Source organism: Schistocerca gregaria, chromosome 2, assembly GCF_023897955.1.
Source record: "Schistocerca gregaria isolate iqSchGreg1 chromosome 2, iqSchGreg1.2, whole genome shotgun sequence".
Taxonomy (NCBI): domain Eukaryota; kingdom Metazoa; phylum Arthropoda; class Insecta; order Orthoptera; family Acrididae; genus Schistocerca; species Schistocerca gregaria.
Window position 1 is genome coordinate 1,025,240,128 of NC_064921.1, and position 27,285 is coordinate 1,025,267,412.

The 27,285-nt window shown below is 44.4% G+C and overlaps 1 protein-coding gene across 3 annotated transcripts in view; it reads right to left on the reverse strand.

Moving 5' to 3' along the window:
* LOC126335539 (inward rectifier potassium channel 4-like) overlaps window positions 1-27,285 on the reverse strand; it is a 1,139,778-nt gene that overhangs the window by 576,323 nt on the left and 536,170 nt on the right. Inside the window, exon 1 of one of the 3 annotated variants that reach the window (XM_049998925.1) lies at window positions 23,577-23,654. The exons of the other annotated variants lie outside the window; for them this stretch is intronic. Within the exon in view, the coding sequence (XP_049854882.1) occupies window positions 23,577-23,635 (59 nt within the window). The 5' untranslated portion in view covers window positions 23,636-23,654. Of the gene's footprint in view, window positions 1-23,576; window positions 23,655-27,285 lie in introns of those variants that run through there. 3 annotated transcript variants of the gene reach the window in all.

Here is a 27,285-nt window from a genome sequence, read left to right on the forward strand (position 1 = left end):
CGGTACAGTTGTTAATCCGGCCGGACGCCTGTTGCTGACGATAATTAATCGGCAAGATCACAATATACTCCGGGTTACAGACACACTAGCAAACTGTAAAGGACAGATGGTATTTATTGGTAATAAGTGCAACGTTCATTTGTGTCTGAACAAGAGAATAAACTGTTTCCGACAATTTCACAAATAAATCTGTATTGTGCACATAATTATTAAGAATGTATGCTAACATGAGTTTTTATTTTTAATTAAATAAATCCTGCGGATGTATCATCAAAATATTAAAGAAAAATCCTTTACTAAATGAAATGCTGTCAGTGCTCAATTTCTGTTTTGGAAATGTGCGACGTACCCAGTTATACCTGACAGATATAACATATCTTAGATTTGACTTACGTGTTCTATAACAGTTCATTACTGGTTACAACATATGATTTCTTATTTTTCTTTTAAGGGCAAAAGTGACTCTGGGCACCGCTGTCTTCAATCTAATCTAATCTTCGCATCCCTACGGGAGCAACACTGAGAGCTCTGAAGGATAATCTAAGTTCCGCACTTAATACTGGTTGCTGGAGCTGTGTAAGTAGCCTTTCGCGCACGATAATTGACGTCTATCATCAAATGACAACCACTTCAAGGTTTTCAGCATTTCTGTTACGCTCTGCTTGAATAATACAAAGTAGTGGCTGTTCATGTTGCCCTACTTTGTATCCGTTCTGCATTTCCTGGTAGTTCTATTTAGTGTGGCTTCCACACTCTTGAGCAATAAGAGGAGATCCCCCAAGTGTTTTGTAAACAGTCTTCTTTGTCCAAATATCGCTCGCGGCAGTACCCGAACAAGTACACGAAGTCTGCAACACCTTTACCTTCGATTGAGGCTATCGATCATTCTATTTCATGCACCAGTAACTTGTTTCAAGCGGTTATTTGAATGCGTTGACTGATGGCAGTTGTAGCTTAATGATATTGTAATCACAGGATACCAATTTTCTGCATTTTGTGCAGTTTACAGCTTTATACTTGTAATTTAATGGTGTCCTGTAATTTAAAGCGCATTACCACTCTTTGAACCACAATGAAATTCTATCAAACTATGTCTACATATCTGTGCAGCTTTTTCAGTACTTTGATATACATAGCTCCGTAAGCTGAAAAAATTATGATGTTGCTATTAATATTGTTTACAAGGCAATTAACATACAACATAAACCGGAAGGGCTCCAATAGACATTCTTGGGATAAGCCTGGAGGTATTTCTACTGCTTTCTATGATTCTCCATCCCAGAGAACATGTCGCGCCCTCTCTAGCAAGAAATCGCAATCCAGTCACAAATTTTGTTTGATACCCTATAAGCGTAGGTGTCCTGTTTTTCTGCATAATGCCTTAAGCAAGCCGGTTATTGTGAGACTGAAACAAACTTCAGACGACACGGTGCAGAACGAATATGGAAGGAACTACTACATGACAGGGAGAAGACGGGAAGCAAGCCGCACTGCTTTACCGAAATGCACTCGGAAACTGGCTGAGACATGCCTGCATTTTATTACCTTCCTGTCTGAAATGCCGACTAACAACGCGGTCCTTCTGCACTGCTGAGTCATAAAAGACGAACTTTATTACGTATGTCTCACGCTATTTGTGCTTCGCACTTCTAAATTCACTTACCCCACAAATATTGTGCCGAATAACATAACTAGGTCATTAACCGTCGTAATAACGGGAATTTTCAGAGATGTGAGGTAGTTCGAAATCCGCATTTATGACTGCGCAAACAGAATTATGTGCAGAAATTCTCGAGACCACACGATGAATTCCGCATTCTTTTCCTTTTGCCACAAATATGCTTTCACTGGATGACTTCTTCACACTGAGCAGATTCGGGACTTTACATTGTCCCCTGTGACCAAACAACTTGCAGTGCGACTATAAAAATACGTGTTTTTTGACTGTTAAAAATAATAAATGCCAATATGCAAATAATTTATGTTGTATAGGGCGACCAAGAAGTTTACATTAAAGGGTCATAGAGACCAGAATCGGTATGACAATAAGGCAAAATCGCCGTGAGCGTTGAGACAACCATCCTTCCGAGGCACGAGGTTCAAGATATCCGTTTGGACAAACATCATGTCCTGCAGCTTGAAGAAGTCCATAACTGCCTGCTGCAGATCCTCGCCCAACTGAAATCGCCGGCCCTTCAAGGCTTTTTTTTAAGGGACGTCAGATCAGTCAGATCAGAACTATAGGGCCGGTGCTCTACTGCCTCCTACTGAAGTCGACGTTTAACTTATACGTTGCGATATTTGCGAAATGGGGACGTGCGTTACCACGAAGCAGCGGCGCCCTTGGCGTACCATTCCACAATGGTGGTTTTCGACGGATTTTCTGCCCTACACACATTCTGCATTCTCCTATGGATTTTTACCTGTGTTCGTCCTTCAGCAATCAAGGAATGAATAACTCCACACTGGTCCTGTTTGGACGCATTTGGTAATAACGTCACCACAGTTCACGTTTCAAAATTTACCTCACGTACGCCACAAAGACAGGAAACCCACACTAACCACTTGCTTACATGTCCGTGCTTATATACCCGCACAGAGGTTGCGCTACGGTGCATATACGCTGCAGCGGCGTCATCAGACGGAACTTTTTGATCGTCCCTTACGCTATTTCTAGCTTATGTAATTCTTTACGTAACAGCTATAACCTAAAATTAAATACTTATGAACACGAAGAGAAAATATATTAAAGAAGGAATGGGGAAAGAGAAAGGTGAGGCAGTTAAAAGGTGTAAAAGACTTCTCCAAACAGTAGCGAAAGTGCAGTTTGCGATAAGCGTCCCAGATTAAAAATTAGTCACCATCTACTATCGTGTTACTGCACCTCTGGCCATGTTGGTGACCTCATTGCGTCGAGGAAGACAGCTACAAGGTTTTTCAGGAATTCAAAATCGAGCTGAAGCCACCCATTGATAGCTAGATCTCGTACAGCTTTTCATCCGCTGTTCCAAATAGTCCCAGAGTTTTTATATGAGCTTAACGTCACGTGGTCTAAGGCCTTGCCGCAACAGTAGCACCGTTTACCGTCATATCGCCGGAGTTAGCGCTATCGGGCTTGTCTAGCACTTGGATGATTCACGTTCTGGTTCTCCTGAGTTCTGTTAGTAAGAGGAGTGCACTCAGCCCTTGAGGCCAATTGAGGAGATACTTGACTGAAAAGTAGCGGCTCTGATCACGAAAACTGACAACGACCGGGAGAGCGGTGCCGACCACATGCCCCACCACATCTGCATCCAGTGGCGTCTTTCGGCAGAGGGTGACACGGCAGTCGCACGGTACCATTGGACCTCACGAGGTCACTTCGGAAGGAGTTCATAGTGTTCAAGACCGGATGACTCTGCAGACCAGTCGAAGCGTGATAGTACGCCTGAGTATCGATGAAACCAGGAACGTATATGTTCAGTCCTGTGAACAGGGCTGTTGTCATCATAGATGATGGGAGGTCATAGAACCATCTTACAAGTGAATTACACCAGCCATACGTTTGGATTGAACGCTTCATTGGGCTCTCGGTGCACTCTACACCTTGCATCATTTGGAAAGATTCAAATTCGCGATTTGTCGGACTCTCCTGGTCAGATAACGTCATATCTCTGTGTTGTATGTCACATATGTGCCACTATGAGCAACACCCTTTGCAAGGTAATGGACGGGAAAAGTCCGCTGCACATTGTTCCCTTCCCAAAGTCCGCTTGGAAACCGGCTGATAATGTTCAAATGGCTCTGAGGAGTATCGGACTTAACATCTGAGGTCATCGTTCCCTAACTAACCTAAGGACATCACACACATCCACGCCCGAGGCAGGATTCGAACCTGCGACCGTAGCGGTCGCACGGTTCCAGACTGAAGCGTCTAGAACCGCTCGGTCACACCGACCGGCGGCTGATTAGGACCTGTAGTTTCGGACAGCAGCAATTCCTGCTGAGTTGAAACCGACTGTTATTGACAAGGTGCGACATTCGCCTCTGGTTCCCATCGGACAGAAACTGCTACGATTATTGCAATTAAGCTGCGTCATATGGCTGTTAGTGCTGTACCATTCCATATATAGATATTCTACGGTCCGTGTAGCAAATCGGAAAAATTTAATATACAGTGTTGTCATGACCACGTCCAAACACAGCAGCTTACTTCTACCGTCCTGTCAACTCACCAAAAAAAGGCTATGTAAATATTCCAGAATCGGAGTCAAGAACAATTGCCAACATGTACAACATAGACCTGTATATCCTCTGCGTAGTGAAGTAACGTAAATCACTTAATAAAGGCAAGACTTCCGGTCGAGATTGGATACAAGTTTGGTTCCTTTCATTGCATGCTGATTCAGTAGCTCCAAACTTAACAATCGCTCGGTTATCGTTGCGGCAGGATGTTCTCATGATATTTGTATCGTCGTCTTCCTTCTCCGAACGTGAAAACATTTTGTTGACTCGCACCTACTAGAAAATTTCTCAGGGCACAACAATACTCGAGAAAGGAAATAGGAGTAATCGTCGAATGACAGACCCATACCACTAACGTCGATTCGAAGTTGGTTGATGGAACAATATACCATGTTCAAAGATTATTAATTACCTAGAAGAAAACGTTTTATTGACAAATAATAGCCAACACGGATTCAGAAAATATCTTTCTTGTGAAACGCAACTAGCTCTTCATTCTCACGAAATAATGAGTGCTATCGACAAGGGTAGTCAAACTGATTCAAAATTTTTAGGTTTCCAGAAGGTTTTTGACATAGTTCCTCACTAGCGATTTTTAATTTAAATTGAATGCCTATCGAGTATCGTCTCAGTTGTGCTACTGGATTCGTGATTTTCTGTCAGGAAGGACACAGTCCGTAATAACTAAGGGGAAGTCATCGAGTAAAACAGAAGTAATATCTGGCGTTCCCCAAAGAAGTGTTATAGGTCCTCTGCTGTTCCTGATCTACATAGACCATTTAGGAGACAATATGTGCAGCCTTCTAGATTGTTCGCAGGTGATGCTATCATTCACCGTCTTATAATGTCATCAGATGATCAAAAACAGTTGAAAAATGATTTAGACAAGATATCTGCATGGTACTAAAAGTGGCAATGAGTCTAAATAATGAAAATTGATATGTTATCCACATGAGTATTAAAAGGGGTCCGCTAAATTTCTGTTACATGATAAATCACACGAATCTTCTTCTTCTTCTTCTTTATCGTCGCCTAGTCCCACATCACGTAGGATCGGCGTTGCTCTTCTGGATCCTTCTCCTCCATAGTTCCCTATCCATTGCCTCTTCCTTCTTCCATCCTTTCTCCCTTAGGTCTCCGGATATCTTATCCTTCCACAATATCTTCGGTCTTCCTCTCCTTCTCGCTCCTTCAGTCTTTATATCTTCAACTTTGTTTCCGATATACTCTTCCCCTTCTCTCTGTAAGTGTCCGTACCGCTTTAGTCTGCTCTCTTGTATCTTTTTCCCCATGGGTCCCACTTTCACAGCTCCTCTATCAAATTCATTTCTAATTCTGTCCTTCCTTGTTACCCCACACATCCACTTCAGCATCCTCATTGCCGCGACTTCCATCTTCCTTTCCTGGGCTGCTGTGATTCGCCATGTCATAAATCACAGGAATCTAAAGGCTGTGAATTCAACTAAATACTTAGGTATTACAATTACGAATAACTTAAACTTTAACGATCACATGGATAAGGAAAGCAAACTGAAGACAGAGATTTATTGGCAGAACATTTACAAAATGCAACAGGTCTACTAAAGAAACTGCTAACGCTTCGCTTGTCCGCCCTCTTCTGGGGTATTCCTGTGCAGCTGAGATCCGCATCAGGTAGGGTTGACGGAGGACATCGAAATAGTTCGAAGAAGTGCAGCTCGTTTTTTTTATCGTAGCAGATTAGGAGAAAGAGTTCCACGGATATGAAGCGCGAATATGGATAGCAATCATTACAACAAAGGCGTTTTTCGTTGCGGCAGGATGTTCTCACGAAATTCCTATCGTCATCTCCCTTCTCCGACAATATTTAGTTGACTCGCCCCTACGTGTGGAGAAATGATCATCATATCACCGTAATAAAATAGGAGAAGCCAGAGTTTGCACGAAAAGATTTTAGTATACGTTTTACTAATCCAGAGTGGTAAGGTAGAGAAATGGCCCTGCCCTGCCAGGCACTTAATTGTGAATTGCAGAGTAATAATGTGGATGTAGATAGAGATTTTTGTTCCGTCTTCACAAGTTATCTGCCCATTTCGTCTTACGTCATCCTACATCCCATCTACCGCCTGGGCGTTTGGGTAATCGTATAATGTCCATATTCTGGACATGTTGGTAACAAGCGTTCATCTGCTTACTTAGATTCAATTAGGTCGACTTTTAGTTGCTTCCGCACTGTTTGGTTTCGTGTGTGGAAGTCTATTCTTAAGTATTTCTTCTTCATCATCATCTTCTTCTTCCTCTTTTTCTTCTCCTCCTCAGAAGTTACAGTTTTGCATCTTGTATTTTCCCATAAGTTCTTTATACAGTTAATCAATTCACTCTCGCGGCGAACTGTTGGAAGGGCAGGTTTTTATTAAACGTTAATCCTTATCTTCCCAACCTAGACAAGCTAAAACGATTTTGCACCACACTCCTAAGTTGTGTAAGATGTAAACTTGTCTCTCAACTCATTGGGAAAAAAATGTTAGCTAAATGGTAAAAGTGCTGACGTCATTGAGATCTTTGAACTCTAAACAAAGCTCAGGTAAACGAAGATCGGCCGTAATGAATCGACCATTCCGAGAATGGAGTAAAGGAAAATAGGGAAATACTGAAAAACCCTTATCTAGACGTCCGGAGAGTGATTTGAAACCAGCCCTTCCAAGTACGATTTCAATGTGTCGCTTTTGTGTGTGATCTTGAGCTTTTCCGGCACTTCAACTGTTTGTGTTGCGCTCGGGTGTCCAGACGGGTGCAGTATTTTACGAAACCCGATATTTCGACAGCGTATCTTACCGTCACCGTCAGGTGATAACTCTAGAATCAGCGGCTTTGTTATATTTCGCCACCTTTATAGTCTTTGTCGCTTTGTTAGTACAGTAGACTGCTTTCCATATTACCAGAAAATCCCATGCATTTTAAAAGCCCTGCTGAATCTGGTACACGTGACGCGTGAATAATAAAGAGAAAGTAAACGTTTATGCCGGCTGTCGCACGTAATGTCTGCACACACGGTACGCCACAAATAGCTCAAGACATCGAAAGAAATGAAAACACATAAAGGAACGAGTTTTATGCTCGTTGTTAATATTCATGTGTTTTTCAACTACTGACATAATAAAGCCATGATTTTCATAATGTTGACTATTGTACTCTTTAGCAGCGGGGGACTTGAGAAGTATTATTAAGTAGCGTTTTCAAATGTTTACTAAGAAAAGTTTTCACAAAAACAGCGAGCTAGTCGAACTGTGGGGAGTCAAGATAACAGGGGGAGGCTTTTGTTCGTTGTTAATGAAATAAAGTAGGTGAAGCTGATCTGTGCTACCATCTTTTGTCCTCGTATTTAGAACATTTAACAGGTAGTTTTGGGAAAAGTTTCGCTGTGTATAATTACAAGATTTACGTCACTATATTCAGGTTTCTAAAGGTTCTCCAGGTTCAGAAAGGAACATCGTTCTATCAAAAACCCGTCATTGTTTAAACACCGTGTATAAATGGTAAAATACTCAATACACAACACAGACCATGTAGTTCAATCACCTATCGAAACGACCCATTGCAAATTTGAGCTCTCTAAGATATATTATGTGTTCTCTTTATGGTGGACCCTCTGTGCAGGCTAAAAATTATGGAGAGAGTCGAAGCCTGGTTTCGTTGCTTTTACTTCTCAGCTGTGCGGCAGGAAATGGAGAAACGTTCGTACATTGTGCTCTGATTATCTGTTTGGCCTTGGAAGACGATGCGACTAAGGTGCAGGGTCAGTAGTCCAAATATAGGAAGAAGGAGGAAAAAAGCCGCTAATTTCTCTTACTGCGCCTTCTCTCGCAGAGTCTGCCAACACAAACGTCGCAAAATAAGTAGCTGCTATTTTCAGCGACCCACCGAACATTTTTCTCAGGCCCGCTGTATCATTAGCGGCCAGATACAACAACGATAAATTTGAAGCGGGGTGAGGTGGCCAACCCTGGAAGCGGTGCGACGCTTTGATGTATGAAGCGGGCGCAACATCGCCAACATCGTCTGCCTCCAGTGCAAGTGCGTAACACGCAGCGAGGCGCCTCTTTGATGTAACCGCTCACACCCTCTCCTTGGGTATTAGTTTACGTCACGCATTTCCGCCTCCGCTTTTCCGGGCGCATGAGCCAGATGCACCGTACGTGCTTAGTGTGTGACTTAATGCAGGCGAGAGAAATACAGCAGGCCAGTGTCTCTCTCACTAAGTGAATGGTAACAAAGTATTTCTGTGCTGCCACGATGAATTCCATTGCCTTAAGTCACGAGACAATTAAGTGCCTTGATAATTAGTTGTTTTTCTTAATTTTGTACGTGTTTTTCCAACTCGGTTACTTCTTTAACCTAGTGCAACGTCTGTATCTACGTATATAACCTGCACCACAATGTAGGACACAGCACATAACAAAGAGTACTTTGCTACACTATCAGGTACTCTGTTTCCGCTTGCAGACACACAGACACACACACACACACACACACACACACACACACACACAAAATAATAGGCATATACAGGGTGGTGCACGAAATGTGGCCACTTGTTTCTTTCACAATTTACGACGCACATTAGATACCCCGCTAGGATCTCTACAGCAGTACCCGCACAGCTTGGAAAAACAAATGAGTTACGAAATGACGTGTAATTCACGATACTGCCGCTAGGAGACTAGTAAGCAGCAATGGCTGACAATAGAAGACTGACGACACAGCAACGATCGGCAATTGTGTTACTTTTCATGAAACTAAAGGCTTTGTTGTGACTCAGAGCCGTTTTCGACAACAGTTTAATACACGATGGGTCCCTTGCAAGAAGACCATCCACAGGTTGTACGTAAAATTTGTACAGGAAGGAACAGTATTGGAAGTGAAGCAAAATCGGCCTAAGCCTGTTTGTTCGCAAGAGAATATTGAAGCGGTACGAGTTGCTGTGCAGAGAAGTCCCGGCAAATCGTCTAGAAAGGCAGCAGTGCAACTGGGAATATCCAGACGCTCCGTTCAATGCATTCTTAAAAATGACCTCCATATGTACCCATACAAGATGACCTGTGCACGGAAGCTCACTGAAGAACACAAGCGACATAAACTACTGTTTGCTCAGTGGGCGGAGGATAGGGAAGAAACTCTCAACAACGTTTGGTTTTCAGTCGAGGCGCATTTTCATTTAGATGGTGTGGTTAACAAACAAAATGTTCGCTTTTGGGCCACTGAAAGCCCACAAGTGCTTCATGAACGACAACATTATGCTCCGAGGATTACAGCGTGGGCAGCAATTTTCAGTCACGGACTTACTGGACCCTTTTTCTTTGAAGAAACTGTGAACAGCGAGCGCTATTGGAGCATGCTTCGCATTAGCTTCATTCCACAGCTTCTTGCTACTGCCTTGCCCTTCAACACGCAGTGGTTCATGCAAGATGGAGCAAGGCCACCTACTGCAAACACTGCGTTGGAGCTTTTACACGAGCATTTCGACATGCGCATCATTTCACTCAGGTTTCCAGGCTGTTTCAACGACGGAAAAAATTGCCCCCCCTCCCCCCTCTCAAATAGTCCAGACCTCAATCCATGTGACTTTTTTCTTTGGGGTTACCTAAAGGAAAAAAATTTCCCGAAACGTCCACGTGATTTAATGGAGCTCAGAAGACTTATTCTTCAAGCTTGCAGTGAAATTACGGAAGACATGTGCCGTGGGGTAGTCACTAACTTCAGTGTTTTTTTGATGGAAGTTAGGAAATGAAATGGTGGACATATTGAGCATGTGCTCAGTTAGAACTAATCTCCATGGACGGCTCTTCATTGTAGTACATGTTCCTTTCAGATTGTACTGACAATAAAGTTTTTACTCAAAAACAAAATGGTAACACATTTCGTGCGCCACCCTGTAGTAGTAAGCAACGCGGAAGTGGCCGGTTAAAATGACTGCAACAAAATATATTTTAATGGGCATACAGGCAGAGTTTACTTGCTAACTGGAGGAGACGTAGCAGCATACAGTGATAATCAACAGATAATCTACATCTGCATTCAGCAAGAAACTATACGGTGTTTAGCGAAGGCTCCAAACTGTATCGAATTCATTTACACCATTCCTTTTCCATTCACGAATGTTGCTTGGAAAGAAACTCTGACGGGACGCACCGTATGATGCATCCCTGTTTGATTCCATCCCTGTAGTTACACCTACAAACCGTGATTGTGCGTTACAACAAGAGTAATGAAACAATTTAGGCATAAGCAATTCCGTGACGCAAAACTTATTTCTTGAATCGCCGCGCTCTGGATATTGTTGTGCGTTTCTATGACCTTGTCTCGTTGACCTAGCAAAAAATAAAAAATCGTGCGCTATTTGTTTGTATTTATAACCTCGTTAAGGTGCCTTTTTCGAGGAGAGATCCACTCTCTCAGCGTTTCAGTGTTACCGTTTCAGGATGAAATAACGGAGTATATTTTTGGATAATGGAAGTAAGCAACATAAATATTATTTCGGTGCAACAACAGTTACAGGTGCTCTCATAAACAATTAAATTAGAGATAGTTGCCATATTGTGGAAAGAGCGTTTCTGTTTCCAAGATGACTGGAATAGTTTGGCGCATCACGTGGCTGCTATGAATCCTGACCTAACACTAGTCTTCGGGGTGACAGTGACATGTATGACAGGAAAGATACAAGATTCCATCGTTTGGATTGTGGCCAGATCGTCGGTGCTCACGGGACGTCCGTTTCACAGATGACACAGGCACTGGTTTTTTTCACGTGACGCTGCGTCAAGACCGCACTGCGAGTACCTTGCTTCAGGGAAAACCGTTACCACCAGAGTCCCCTGCCCTGTGCAACATTTAGTACTACAGCTCAATGTCACATACACACTTCACATATAAGTTAATATTTCTTAAGAATTTTTAAAATTATGGTCTCTACATGACTACTTAGGTGAAATGTTATAACGAACATTAAAGACGATATGGATATATTACACGGTTTTTCATTAATTAGAGGTACCCATATAAAGGTGGGAGGAAATATGGTGAATGGCAGATAGGAAATTGGTAAACCAGGGGAAAGAACCTCTGTAGTAAGTAGACGTGAAGATGTGAAATGGAAAGGCAGGAGTCGCAAAATGTGCACACACCAACCCAACACACATACGGAAAGAAGCTAGGGTGCAGTGAGCGAGATTGAACTGCTACCATATTGCTATCATTTGGAGGGACAGTATGGAAGATGACACGCTAACCTCGCTTGGTGCAATAACAAAGGTTTTACAGGAAAGAAGAATCAAATACCAGTCGAAAGTGCGAAGTGAGAGTCATACTAGGAAAGAGATTACCTGGACAGCATGAACAACCGCTTCCGGAAATTCACAGCGTCTTGTCGCCTCCGGGTAAAGTAACATTTATTTTTGTAAATTCAGTGGTCAGTATTTGTTGTTACAGTTTTAGAATAATATTGTTTGGGGTAATTTGAAATATGTCTACGCAAGATGATTGTCGTATTTCATGCCACCTGGGATAGGCTACTTTCTCATATCCTTATTCTGAAGCTCGGTGTTCTGATGTAAACGCATTTGTAAGCCACTGTACTAAAACTACTATTTAATGTTGAAAAGAAATTTTTGCTTATTTGTACAGTTAGGACATGTAATACACGTTCAAATTTTATTTGGCTTTGATGCGTAAATTCAATTTTAAGTCGACTCAAGGCTTCTAGAAATATCATTCTTTGTAGTGAGGCATAATTTTAAACTGTTTTTGAGTAAATTGTCTAATATGATTGCATTTGAAGGAGCTGCGAATGTGCGATCACATTCACTTAGTACCTTCATTTTGCTGTTTTATTGCAGTTTTATGGACAGAGAAATGCTAGGAAGTGTATTAACCAAAGATTTGTGTGTTCAAAAAGTACATGTTCCCGCACGACGTAGTTTTATTTATGGTTTATTAACCTGTTCAAAATCGTGTACTCGAAATACACTCCTGGAAATTGAAATAAGAACACCGTGAATTCATTGTCTCAGGAAGGAGAAACTTTATTGACACATTCCTGGGGTCAGATACATCACATGATCACACTGACAGAACCACAGGCACATAGACACAGGCAACAGAGCATGCACAATGTCGGCACTAGTACAGTGTATATCCACCTTTCGCAGCAATGCAGGCTGCTATTCTCCCATGGAGACGATCGTAGAGATGCTGGATGTAGTCCTGTGGAACGGCTTGCCATGCCATTTCCACCTGGCGCTTCAGTTGGACCAGCGTTCGTGCTGGACGTGCAGACCGCATGAGACGATGCTTCATCCAGTCCCAAACATGCTCAATGGGGGACAGATCCGGAGATCTTGCTGGCCAGGGTAGTTGACTTACACCTTCTAGAGCACGTTGGGTGGCACGGGATACATGCGGACGTGCAATGTCCTGTTGGAACAGCAAGTTCCCTTGCCGGTCTAGGAATGGTAGAACGATGGGTTCGATGACGGTTTGGATGTACCGTGCACTATTCAGTGTCCCCTCGACGATCACCAGAGGTGTACGGTCAGTGTAGGAGATCGCTCCCCACACCATGATACCGGGTGTTGGCCCTGTGTGCCTCGGTCGTATGCAGTCCTGATTGTGGCGCTCACCTGCACGGCGCCAAACACGCATACGACCATCATTGGCACCAAGGCAGAAGCGACTCTCATCGCTGAAGACGACACGTCTCCATTCGTCCCTCCATTCACGGCAGTCGCGACACCACTGGAGGCGGGCTGCACGATGTTGGGGCGTGAGCGGAAGACGGCCTAACGGTGTGCGGGACCATAGCCCAGCTTCATGGAGACGGTTGCGAATGGTCCTCGCCGATACCCCAGGAGCAACAGTGTCCCTAATTTGCTGGGAAGTGGCGGTGCGGTCCCCTACGGCACTGCGTAGGATCCTACGGTCTTGGCGTGCATCCGTGCGTCGCTGCGGTCCGGTCCCAGGTCGACGGGCACGTGCACCTTCCGCCGACCACTGGCGACAACATCGATGTACTGTGGAGACCTCACGCCCCACGTGTTGAGCAATTCGGCGGTACGTCCACCCGGCCTCCCGCATGCCCACTATACGCCCTCGCTCAAAGTCCGTCAACTGCACATACGGTTCACGTCCACGCTGTCGCGGCATGCTACCAGTGTTAAAGACTGCGATGGAGCTCCGTATGCCACGGCAAACTGGCTGACACTGACGGCGGCGGTGCACAAATGCTGCGCAGCTAGCGCCATTCGACGGCCAACACCGCGGTTCCTGGTGTGTCCGCTGTGCCGTGCGTGTGAACATTGCTTGTACAGCCCTCTCGCAGTGTCCGGAGCAAGTATGGTGGGTCTGACACACCGGTGTCAATGTGTTCTTTTTTCCATTTCCAGGAGTGTACATTAACCTTTCCAATTAACAATATTTCATAATTAACAAAGGTTCTTAGTTAACTAATTAGACCACTACATCGACATTAGCAATCAGTGTGTAATGAGCAATGAAATTCAATGGGACTAAGCTTATTTATGAACTTAAAATCACTATGCAGTCAGTGGGTATTAGGTACACTACTATACTGTCGTTATAAAAATTTAGGAAAAAATTTATAAAATTTCGGGATACCGAAAACCATAGCAAATGAGATTGGATACTATATTTGCTTTGTCCTAGCTTTACGATTCCTTGGCGTTTTATAAATCAGGCATAATCACACGTTTCGCACAATAATTCTACGCCTTTTAGGCGTGAGCTATGAACTTTAACTGAAATGGATCCCATTATCACAGACACATCTTACACAGGAAATTACAAAAAAGAACAAAAACGTACAGAATCATAATCAGAAATAAGGTAAATGGCAAATTTTGATGTAAAACCGTAAATAATCGAAACTAGAAATAAGGTAAGTGGCAGGCTTTGCTGTACAAGGGGAAACAAAAATTCGGTAGCTGGGTGTCTGCTACTCAGAAGTATAAGAGAAATAGTGGACAGCCTCCGTAGGAACGAGTATGAGAAACAGCCTCGGGGTTGTATTACGCAGGTTAGAGTTGACCAGAAGAGTGTGCTGAGGCCAGTTGCTGTTAACGAAAGGAAGGAAGGAAGGGGTTATCGTCCTGCCGATAACGAGGTCATTAGAAACAGAGCAGATGTTTGGACTGGACGAGGTTACTACAAAAAAATCGACTTTAGCCTTTTCAAAGCAACCAACTCGATAGTGGCCAGAACGGGAGATTGCAAAAGGATTTCGACGGCGTTGTACGTCTACATCCATACTCTGGAAGCCACCTTGCGGTGTGTGGTGAAGGGAATTCTGGTTCCACCAGCATTTCCTCGTTTTCCTGTTGCACTTGCAAATGCTACGCGGGAACGACTCTAACGAAAACCTCCGTACACTCTCTAGTTTCTCTGATTTCCTTGTGTCGTCATTTCACGAGACTTTTTAGAAGTAATATGTTGCTCGACTCTTTCTTTGAACGCACGCTCTCGGTTTTTAAACCTATCCGTGATGTATAAAACCTCTCCTGCCACTGGAGTTTTTTGACCATCTCCGTAACGATCTCGTGCTTATGAAAACATATCACGACGAAACGCGCTGACCGTCATTACATCTCCTCAGTGCTTCTAATAACCCAACCTAAAACTCATAAGTAACATTAAACTCGGTCGAACGAGTCTGTTGTAAGCCATTTCTTTCGTGGATGGATTACTTTCTACAAACAGCTTGGCATTGTCATTCCACGTTAGACCATACCGGACAGTTACTCGTAGGTATTTTATGATTATTACTGTTTCCAACCGCCTGTTGCTGATAGTATAATCGAACAGTATTTGATCACGTCACCCATTTATGCACAAAACGCCGACATTTATCTACAAGGAAGATCAACTGTCAGCCTCGGCAGCATTCTTAGTTCCTCCGCTGGTTTACCTGCATTTCGCTGGTTTTCTAAAACTTAAACCTTCGTATAGATAATAAGATTATTCGTGACTGTTTCACGGAAACTTCAACGTTATCCACTGCGTAACTAATATACTTCGCAAACAGTGGGGGCCGTGTAACACGCCCTTGGGGTACACCTGAAACTACCTTTAATTTGTCGATTTCCTCCCGTTCAGAATGACGTGTTGAGTTCTGACTGTTAGTAAACCATGAATCCAGTGGAAAATATAGTCCGATACTCGGCAAGTTCGTATTTTATTCACAGAAAGACAGTGCGGAACCTTGTCTAATGTCGCTGGATGTCCAGAAACTAGGGCTGTTGATAAATTATCGATATATCGATACTTCTTCCAAAAGACGTCTACATTTCGGCAATATCTCTTCTCACCGATTTTTCGATATCGAAATGCCAATATCTAGTGCCGATATTTTTATTTTATAATTTTTTTCGCAATTTTCGATAAATATTTGAAGTTATTTTGAAACTGCAGCAGAACATACTTTCACCGTATGAAGTAGTGTTACTACTCTTTGTGGTTTCATCACGTCCAATTTTTTTCTTTGACTGTGTGAAGCAAGTATAGATGACACAAAGAAGTAGTCCGATTGCACTGAAAGGGGGGGGGGGGGGGTGTGAACGGAATATCAAAATATCAAGACACTCGTTGTGAAGAAATAGCACACCAGTTGCGTTAAAAAGTAATTTTTAACGCAGCTAGTGTGCTATTTCGTCACATCGCCATTCTTCAAAAACAGTTGCTGAAAATGATGAACAAAAATCATAATGACAAGACTGGTCTTCGTGCTGGGCGGAGACGCGTGAGGGGAAATGCTAACGTAATCGGCGCTCGGAGCTACCAACAGGACCTGCAACGTATAACTTCACCACGCAGTTCTGACACCACAACTGCTAGGTCGCTGGCACTTCCAGAGATGGAAGCAGGGAAGCCGACGTGAAGTGTTCCGCACAAATCCGTTACGTGGTGAAACCGAACGACGGACGAAGACGTGACAGCAACTGAGCCCTCAGCTGCTGCCACGTCTTCGTATGAAGCAGTTCTATAGCGATTGGAATTCTCGATATCGACTGATTTATGGCGCTATACGACAAGTTCGTTTATTTGGATAAAGGCGTATGGGGCCTGAAGATGGCAAAATGAAATGCCGAAACTGTTTGATTTCAGAATAAAATAAAATATCTTGAAGTACACGGCTGTTGGTGAAGTTTATTGACAATGAAAATGACTTTTGGGCCGGTAAGTCGATATTTTTTCCGTGGAAATATCTGTAACTGTTTCGATATATCGAGGGCGGGTAATGATATTCTTGTAAATATTAATATATCTGATTCCCGATATTTTTAAAAATGTCTGCAGTTCTACATTTGATTTATTCCCGTGGCTCACATGCAGGTTAAAATCACAGGTATATAACATTAATAATAGTACATATAACAGGAATATGAAAATACAAAACTACATATAAAACTAACTAAATGTCAATACCTAGGTTCCTAATCCATATAACAACCGTATCATCAGCAAGGGACATTCATCTCTAATGTGCTTGATTGGCTGGTTCGCAGCGCCGCAGTCACAACCCGGAGACACTGTAGCACCCCATTTGTAAAGAGAGTCTGCGCATCATCCATGCCCAGTGCGAGCTTTGTTTACTTTGTGCCCGTAATTTCCTGTCGAATTCTGTGCCAGCAGTATCACAGTTATAAAACTGAAACTTCCTGTCCGATTAAAACTGTGTGCCGGACCGAGACTCGGGACCTTTGCCTTTCGCGGGCAAGTGCTCGCAGGAGAGCTTCTGTAGAGTTAGGAAAGTAGGAGACGAGGTACTGGCAGAAGTAAAGCTGTAAGGAAGGGGCGTGAGTCGTGCTTGGGTGGCTCAATTGGTAGAGCACTTGCCCGCGAAAGGCAAAGGTCCCGAGTTCGAGCGTCGGTCCGGCACACAGTTTTAACCAGCCAGGAAGTTTCATGTCAGCGCACACTCCGCTGCAGAGTGAAAATCTCATTCTGGATCACAGTTGTACTTTCGGAACCACTCACGCTCTTCAGGATTTTCAATAAGTTGACAGCTCTGGTCCCACAGGTCTCTCGCCTCGCTGTTGCTGGCGTCTAGCTGTTCTGCATGCCGTAATGTTGGGTTTCTTGAACGGAGTCTATTTCGTCTTAGACTCGATATGTCTTCCTGTGTGGGTAATTCCAGGTTCTCCTGTAGCTTGCGGTACTCCCTAGGCAAGGTCTCGCTTCTGTGGATTGCGGGTGGACAGATGATGCTCAAGCCAGTAAATCGGTGTTGGTCGGATTGTCCCAGTTATTAACCGCATAGTGTGGTTCAACTGGACTTCGATCACGTTGGTGTGGAGGCTGTTTAGCCACACCGGGGCACAGTACTAAGCTGCTGAGAAGACTAGCGCAATGGGTGACGTGCGCAAGGTATCTGTTGAAGCTCCCCATGCCATTCCACACAATTTGAGTAATATTTTGACGAATTTTTATCTTGGCAGCAGTACTTAAGCTGTTTTCTATATGAAAGGTTGCGGTCAAGGGTGACACGAAGGTACTTAGGATACTTGTTATGGCAAACAGTATTTCCGGTAAGTTTCACTGTGAGCTCCGCGCTAGCATTTTTCTTTGTCAGATGGAATGTACATACTTCAGTTTTACTTGTACTGGGTTTGAGTCGCCACTCTTTAAAATAGGCGCTCATAGCAACTAGATCTTCTGTGAGAACTGGATCCGCTCGTCCAAGATCTTTGGTTCTACAAGCAAGAGCGGTATCGTCGGCGTAGCAGAATTTTGTTGACCTGGTATTGAGGAGATCTGAGATACATTGGTCGAATAACAGGGGGACTAAGAGGAAGCTCTGTGGTAGACCATTACTTAATTTCCTCTCCTTGCTCACATTTTCTCCTAAGTAAATACGGAAATATCTATTGTTTATCATGGTGTTAATGACAGTTAAAGTTTTTAGGCATCGGACTGTCTTTAGTAATTTGTATATAATTCATTCTCTCCGGATTGTGTCATATACCACGGTCAGGTCTACGAATGCGAGAGATATCTTCGCGTTTTCTTGGAAACCAGCGTCAATGAAAGTTGTTAGGGCCAGTACCTGGTCGCAGAAACTTCTCTGTGGCCTGAGACCCGCTTAATCAGCCGGGATATGTTCCAGGATCAAGTCGCTAAATCTATTATAGATCAGCCTCTCCAAGACTTTGTAAGTACACCTCAAAAGGGGAATTGGTCTGAATCTTTGAGGGTGGTCAGCTGGTTTACCTCATTTCAAAGTTTCTCTTTAGGTCGTTGGGCAGTGACCCACTGTCTAGGATGTTAGAGAAGAAGCAGACCATCCTTTTTTCACCATTACCCATGTTTATCAGTAATTCCGGATGTATATGATACAGACCAGGTGTTTTACCATGTTTAGTTTGTTTCGAGGGCTCATCCAATTCAGTGTAAATGGTGAAGAGGAATTGGATTCGCTTGGGCACTGAGCTTTTAGAGAGGTGAGTTATAGCTTTTTTTTGGAAGTATGTTGTTTGTCACTGGATAATCTCAATGTTTCAGCTGTATGGTTAGCGTTTTCAAAATGGTTCAAATGGCTCTGAGCACTATGGGACTCAACTGCTGTGGTCATCAGTCCCCTAGAACTTAGAACTACTTAAACCTAACTAACCTAAGGACATCAGACACACCCATGCCCGAGGCAGGATTCGAACCTGCGACCGTAGCAGCAGCGCGGCTCCGGACTGGAGCGCCTAGAACCGCACGACCAACGCGGCCGGCGTTAGCGTTTTGATTATCTGAAATACCAGGATTCTCCCAGCGTTTATTGAAGGCTCCGCCAAGCTTACACAGAGGACTCCATGCCTTTAAAATCTGAAGTTTACATTTTCTGCCATCTCACACCATCGTACTCTTCTAGGATCGTCAAGGCCTTGGAGGAAGTCGTCTTCAATATCGCTGTCTCCAGTTTTGCTGTATTGTTCATCGATTCCAGCCTGGTTTATATTACCTTCTGTACCCACGAGGGATAAACTTCTTAGCAGTAGTAAGAACAGCCCCGACAAATCGAGGGTAGCTTTTAGGTTCTGGTGGAATAAGACAGATATTTTTATCTAAGTGGTCAGCAAAACTCCGCCAATCAGCCCTGGTTTGCGGAACAGATTTCGCTATTGGGACGGAGAGCCCCATGTCAAGGATTACTGGCGTTTGCTGGTTGTGTGGGAAACCAGGTGTGAATTCGCTGGATACAGGCATTGGATGCTCTCTGCAGTCCCGGGACACAAAGCAGAGATCCAGAGATCGCCAAGCGGCTGATCTGAAAGTTGTCAAATCGTTGGCATCGTCAACCAGGTACAGATTTTCATTTTCAACCCAGTCGGGGAGCGCTGTCATGTGCATAGTTCCACTGGCCGTGGTGACTTAAAATCTCGAGCATAAATCAATGGGTGGGCAGTAACTTGTGGAGCATCCAGTGGCCGCGACACATTTGGTGGCTTGTAAATATTATTTATAATGGTCTCCTCCACTTGTGTAGAGATATAATAGATCTCATTTTCTGTATTTGTCGAAATGAGACGAGCATGCTCGATATTGCTCCTTACATAGGCGGCAAAACCACGCACGCTGTGATATGTAGCACCCATAAGATCATAGCCATGGATCCCACCTCTTTTAAGCAGGTCTTCCGTATTTGGAGCAGGTATTCCCAGATTAGAACTACGTCAGTATCATTATCTACAAGCAGTTTAGAAAGGTACTCGCTTTCGCATCAGCTAATACCTTCTATGTTTAAATGGCATACTCAGATTGAAGGGTCAAGTCTTTTAATCAGTTGCTCCTGAAAAGATCCATTTTTAAAGCTTTTTGATTTTGATTTGTCTTCATGTTTGTAGCCAGGGAATCCAATATCTGGACAGGCTGCCTGTTCGTTCTAGCTCATGTAGCGTTACCCGGGGTGCTCGTGTAGTACTTAACTATTGCGAGCCAGTTTACAATCCTATAATCAACAGGTCTCATCTTGGGCACCGCTGTCCATTTCCAATGACGGCGGGACTTCAGACTAACCTTTCTTTCTTTTTGGAAACTGTGAGGAGTAATTACAGGATTTTAATTAGTTATGTATGAGAACAACAGGCGAGAAAGTATTTGGAAACACAGAGAGTATTTCTATGCAATTGTCTAAAAACAACGGAAAGTTAGCTGTGAGCTACATACCTGCAATTAACTTTTCACTACTTCAGAGAGCCTCCGTGAAAGACGAGTGATCATAGGACAATGAAACATGATGGAAACATTTTTAAGGACATGCGGAAGAGAGACAAAGAGTAAACCACTGAAATAAGCACATTTTAATTACCAAATTGGAGGTCAGAATTTGTTAATTCTGTACCATGTTTAAGTCCCAGGTTACAAACGCTGTTCAGTGAGACGCTCACCTGCATCCCCGACAGACTGGAGCGGCAGTAGATAGACCACCTCACAATCGTTCGCAGCACTTTTCGGACGGTGGAACACGCAATGTTCAGCTGTCGTGAAACAGATAGTGCACTGCTTGAACATCGCACACTGCTTCCTGCATTCTCAGCCGTGGCAAGAGTAACTTTCTCAACAATTTGTGGCGCAATGGGCTGTCGGATTCTCCCAGGGTCAATTTTCAAATCGCCAGTTAAATTCGAATTTCTGAATCATGTTATTTAACCCTGGTGCGGAGAGAGGATCTTTCCGTATTCCTTTAATGTGTCGATATTCACTTAGAGCAGCAGCGCTATTCTTCTTGATATGAAAAAAGTACTTTACGAGTAAAGCCCTGGTCACCATGACCAGACCCGTCTTGACTGTCTGCAGCTGTAATTCGCACAGATGCTTGTGCTTCAACCCTCCGTCGGTGTACCATTACCGGCGCCGAAGGACAAGTCATGACATTACCACTACTGCCAATCCAAATCCTGCAAAGGACAGTCTGAACATCATTCCCATAAAGCTGGACAACCATGCGTTATACTTCTACACTGGCTCCAAAAGCGAAAGTTTAATTATATCCACCCTCCGCATTAATTATCAATAAAGACAATCACCTAGCAGATGTCAAAAGTAGGCCATAGCTGCATACGACTTACGAGTGATTTCAAAAGGATCATTCGCCATAAGCACTGCGGGTACGTAAATTTGATAATTCGGAGAAGTGAGGACATCGGTGTTTCCTTCAAGTGTGCAGATAATCAGGTTGCATTAATGTGTAAGAGGTGCTAAGGTCAGTCAGTAACGCATGATTAACACTTCGACGTCTCATTCTTTGAAGCAAAGAACACCTGGTACTATGTAACGATTGTTTAGTGAACGTAGACGACGGAAGGACGTGGTGCCAAGGTAGTGTCGACGAAAGAAGATTCCCTATAGTTGCAGTAGGCTTGACGCGGCTCTTTCATGTTTCCATCTCAAACAATCACGTAACGCTATTTTGTATACGTATCTACAGCAGTTCTATAGCTCTGCAGCCGTTTATGCTTGGAAGTTGAAAGCTGGCAACAGCGCTGCGAGATCACTTCTTTCGCCGACTCTGCTAAAGTAGTCATGTTACACAGTAAGAAAGACCGGAGTAGGTTGAGCATCGTGGTTATAAAAAGCGCGTACCTTCCCGTCGATTCCACTTTGTAAACGTTTTACGCAGAAAGGCTGTTACCAATAAGAACCGTATGTCATGCTCTATCTTGACAGCTGTATTTAGTGGGCGGTGCTTCACTAATTGAGCTAATCAACATGACTTACACTTACAAGCCAAAACATTATGAGCGCCGCCCACGGCGACGTTCGATGCAGTCTGGTGACCTTGCGGTCACGTGACGCAGTAACAGTACTACGTAAGCGGAGCAGAAACGGAAGGAGGATCACACTACTGAAGTTATGGGCTGCAAATTGGGAAATCCATTGAGATAAGAGACTTTGAGGAAGGGAAGACTATTATTACGTAGAGCCTGTGAACGAGTATCTCGTAAACGGCGAAGCTGGTCGAATTTTCGCGTCCTACTGTAGCGAGCATCAACGGAAAGAGTTAGGACAGTGAAACCATCACTAGGTGCTAAATGGTTCGAAGGCCACTCCTCTTCACAGAACGTGGCATTAGGAAGTTTGTCTCGTCTGTAAAGTATAATAGATGGTGATCTGTGGCACATCAGCAAGCACAATTCTGGTGCACGCACAAGTGTTTGGGAGCACACCGTTCATCGCACGTTGTTGAACATGGAGATCCATAGCGAACTACCCCTACGTGTTCACATGTTGACCCAGCGACAACGTGGATTACGACTGCAGTGGGTACATGACCGTCGGGATTCGAAATGGCTCTGAGCACTGTGGGACTTAACATCTGAGGTCATCAGTCCCATAGACTTAGAACTGCTAAAACCTAACTAACCTAAGGACATCACACACATCCATGCCCGAGGCAGGTTCGAACATGCGACCGTAGCAGCTGCGCGGTTCCCGACTGAAGCGCGTAGAACCGCTCGTCCACTCCGGCCGGCAAAATCGTGCTCGGGATTCGACCGTCAATCAATGCAAACGTGGGGACTCTTCGGATAACTCACGTCTTGGCTACAATAGGTCGACGGTCGTTTCCACAAACGCCGTCATCATCGAGGTGAACGGCATTTCGAAATGTACAGCACGCCACAAACGCAGGTTAGTGAGATCTGTATTGTCTTATGGGAGACATTCTCCTGGGCTTGTATGGGACCTGTGGTAGTAATCGAAGATACACTGACAGCTGCAAACCAACCACCTGCATCCCTTCATGCTTAATGTCTTCCGCGATAGCAAAGTCATCTTCCAGCAGTACAACTGCCCGTGTCTCGGAGCCAGAACCCTGCTACAGTAGTTTCAGGCGCATTATACTGGACTCGCGTTGATATCTCTCCAACAAAATTCGCCTGATGTAAATCCTATGGCAAACATCCGGGTCACTATCGATCGCCATCACCGGGTACGCAAATCAGTGACCCCATATTTACGCGAATGACCTGTGAGCAGACATCTAATGCCTCCAAAGCCTACCAGCAAACTGTCGGATTCCCGATACGCAGAATCAGTAATGGGTTTCGTTTTAAAGACGGGAAAACAAGCTATTAAGCAGGTGGTCATAATGTTTTGACTAATCAGTGTATTGGCAAGTGTCCGCGACTGAGCGTCGGTGACACACAGTCTTGAGGTTCGCGTCACATATCAGAATTACAACAAGCTGCTTCATCGCGTAAGCGGCAATCACCTCATAACGAACTAACAGTGTATTTACATAATAACGAAATGTAAAATAACGTCTCTGGACTGGTGAGCTTATTGAAGCCGCGCGTTGGAATGAGCCGGCAGGTTACCTGGGCGACAGCAGGATCCGCCAGCGGCGCGTGCTCGCTGGCGCCAGAAACCTCTGCATGGCGCGCTTCTCTGGAGCCCACACTGACCGCAGGCGGCCGCCGCGGAGATAAGCCGGCGCTCCGCCAGACCTCGCCCGCCTTATCGCCAGGGGTCGCAGCTGACTGACGGGTCCATTCCCGCACCGCCCCATCTGGAGGACCCTTGTCATCAGTTTCTCCACAGTCTGACGCGATCGTCCGTCTGCCCATCTCTTCATCTTTCCGCACTTGTTATGGTCCGCCTTGGCGCGAGTGTTGTCGAGCAAGGAAGGGGCCTTCTCGCTGCGTTCTCAGCGGAGACAGACGGGGAATACGTTGGTACATGACCAGTTATCTCTCTTTTCGTATCTACAGGGTGTTACGAAAAGGTACGGCCAAACTTTCAGGAAACATTCCTCACACATAAAGAAAGAAAATATTTTATGTGGACATGTGTCCGGAAACGCTTAATTTCCATGTTAGAGCTCATTTTAGTTTCGTCAGTATGTACTGTACTTCCTCGATTCATCGCCAGTTGGCCCAATTGAAGGAACGTAACGTTGACTTCGGTGTTTGTGTTGACATGCGGCTCATTGCTCTACAGTACTAGCATCAAGCACATCAGTACGTAGCATCGACAGGTTAGTGTTCATCACGAACGCGGTTTTGCAGTCACTGCAATGTTTACAAATGCGGAGTTTGCAGATGCCCATTTGATGTATGGATTATCACGGGGCAATAGCCGTGGCGCGGTACGTTTGTATCGAGACAGATTTCCAGAACGAAGGTGTCCCGACAGAAGACTTTCGAAGCAATTGATCCGCGTCTTAGGGAGCACGGAACATTCCATCCTATGACTCGCGACTGGGGAAGACCTAGAACGACGAGGACACCTGCAGTGGACGAGGCAATTCTTCATGCAGTTGACGATAACCCTAATGTCAGCGTCAGAGAAGTTGCTGCTGTACAAGGTAACGTTGACCACGTCACTGTATGGAGAGTGCTACGGGAGAACCAGTTGTTTCCGTACCATGTACAGCGTGTGCAGGCACTATCAGCAGCTGATTGGCCTCCACGGTACACTTCTGCGAATGGTTCATCCAACAATGTGTCAATCCTCATTTCAGTGCAAATGTTCTCTTTACGGATGAGGCTTCATTCCAACGTGATCAAATTGTAAATTTTCACAATCAACATATGTGGGCTGACGAGAATCCGCACGCAATTGTGCAATCACGTCATCAGCACATATTTTCAGTGAACGTTTGGGCAGGCATTGTTGGTGATGTCTTGAGTGGGCCCCATGCTCTTCCACCTACGCTCAATGGAGCAAGTTATCGTGATTTCATACGAGATACTCTACCTGTGCTGCTACAACATGTGCCTTTACAAGTACGACACAACATGTGGTTCATGCACGATGGAGCTCCTGCACATTTCAGTCGAATTGTTCGTACGCTTCTCAACAACAGATTCGGTGACCGATGGATTGGTAGAGGCCGACCAATTCCATGGCCTCCACGCTCTCCTGACCACAACCCTCTTGACTTTCATTTATGGGGGCATTTGAAAGCTCTTGTCTACGCAACCCCGGTGCCACATGCAGGGACTCTTCGTGCTCGTATTGTGGACGGCTGTGATACAATACGCCATCTCCAGGGCTGCATCAGCGCATCAGGGATTCCATGCTAACGGAGGACATTTTGAACATTTCCTGTAACAAAGTGTTTGATGTCACGTCACGCTGGTACGTTCTGTTGCTCTGTGTTTCCATTCCATGATTAATGTGACTCGAAGACAAGTAATAAAATGAGCTCTAACATGGAAAGTAAGCGTTTCCGGACACATGTCCACATAAAATATTTTCTTTCTTTATGTGTGAGGAATGTTTCCTGAAAGTTTGGCCGTACTTTTTTGTAACACCCTGTATAACTACAGGGGCTGAACAAAACCACAGAAACACCGCGAGAAATGCATGCTCCAGTATAACCGTAGATGATAGTCAAGCCTGCAGGTTGCACTGTTGTATTTGGTTGCGCTGTTGTGTTTCATTAAGAACAGCGCCTGTACAATGACCTCTGTGGGCTGAAAGTGTCAGTCGGGTCAGAAGAGTATTCTGTGTAGCTGTGAGTGTATCACTTTGGAGCTAAGTGAATTCAGACATCAGCAAATTGTTAGTGCTCGTATGGCGTGTACTTCCGTATCCGAGGTAGCCGAAAAGTCTGGCGTTTCAAAAGGCACTGTATCGAAGATTTATACCGCATACAGGGAAAGCGGAGAGAGATACGTCATCCTCTAAGTCGCAACGCGGAAGACTGTGTGTGTTGAATCATCGAGACAGACGGTCGCTGAAGAATATTGTGACGAAAAACAAGACGACGACAGCTGCGAAAGACACTGCAGCTGTGCATGTTGCACCCGCAAACAGTGTCAGCACCAAAACAACTCGAAGAGAGCTCCATAAACAGGGAATTGCAGCGCGAACTGTAACTCTAAAAACACTCATTAGTGATGCAAATGCCCGTAACAGGAAAACGCAGTACTGAAGCCATAAAAACCTGGACTGCGGACCAATGGAAGAAAATAAATTCGTGGAATGAGCCTTGTTTGAAACTGTTTCCAACGTCTGGCAGAGTTTACGTCCAAAGAGTGAAACATGGCGGGGGTTAGGAGACGATGTGGGCAGCCATTTCGTGGTATTCCCCGAGCCCCATTGGTGCGCTTGAGAGTCGAATTACTTGATTATTTGACCATATTGTCTGATACACTCCACCTCATGGTACAGCGTTTGTTCGGCAATGGTGATGCCGTGTATAGAGGTGACAGGTTCCCCGCTCACGTAGCTCGCATCTTCCAGGAACTGTTTTGTGAGCACGGGGATGAACTGTGGCAACTCCCTTGACACTATATTCAGTAGAGATCAATCTCATTGAGCCCTTGTGATCTACTTTGGAAGGAAGGGTGCCTGATTATTATCATCATCCATCATTGTTACCTGATCTTGCGACTATTTTCAGGAAGAATGGTATAGGATTCCCTTGAAAACCACATAGGACTTGTGTTTATGTACTCCGAGACGATTGGAGGCAGCGCCGGAGGCCAACGGTTTTCCTACACCGTATTAAACATGCTAATGTGTCGCGTTTTTAGTGTTTCCATATTTTTGTCCAGCCATTGTATACCTAGATGTGTATTCTGCAAACCATTGTAAGTGTATGGCGGAGGGTACTTCGTAGCAATATTGTCGATTTTACAATTGCTCCGTATTTTTAGAAGCCTATAAGTGTAAAAAGAAGTATGTAATTACACGTGAAATAATTGAAGAGGGCCCAGACCTCGACAGGGAGGGCTCGTGTAGCGGCTGTCTATACGTATGCGTCTCTGCGCAAATTTTTGGTATAAAGCTAGCAACGTGAACCAGCAATCTCGAGTGTCGTACAATGCGCTGGATGGCTGCCAACTGAAAAACCGTGGCAAGAAGTTGACGCTATCCAGCAGCAATCCCGATACTTCATGAAACGACTTTCATTGACACAATTTCTTTGATAGTTTCTAACGCTACGCCATAAACATATTGAATATAGTTTTTTATATTAATTCAGTCGTTCACATGTCTTGTTCCGCACATTTCATGTTGAAGGAGAGACTTCACTGATGTGGCACAAGTCAGAGACTTTATGCATGATTTATT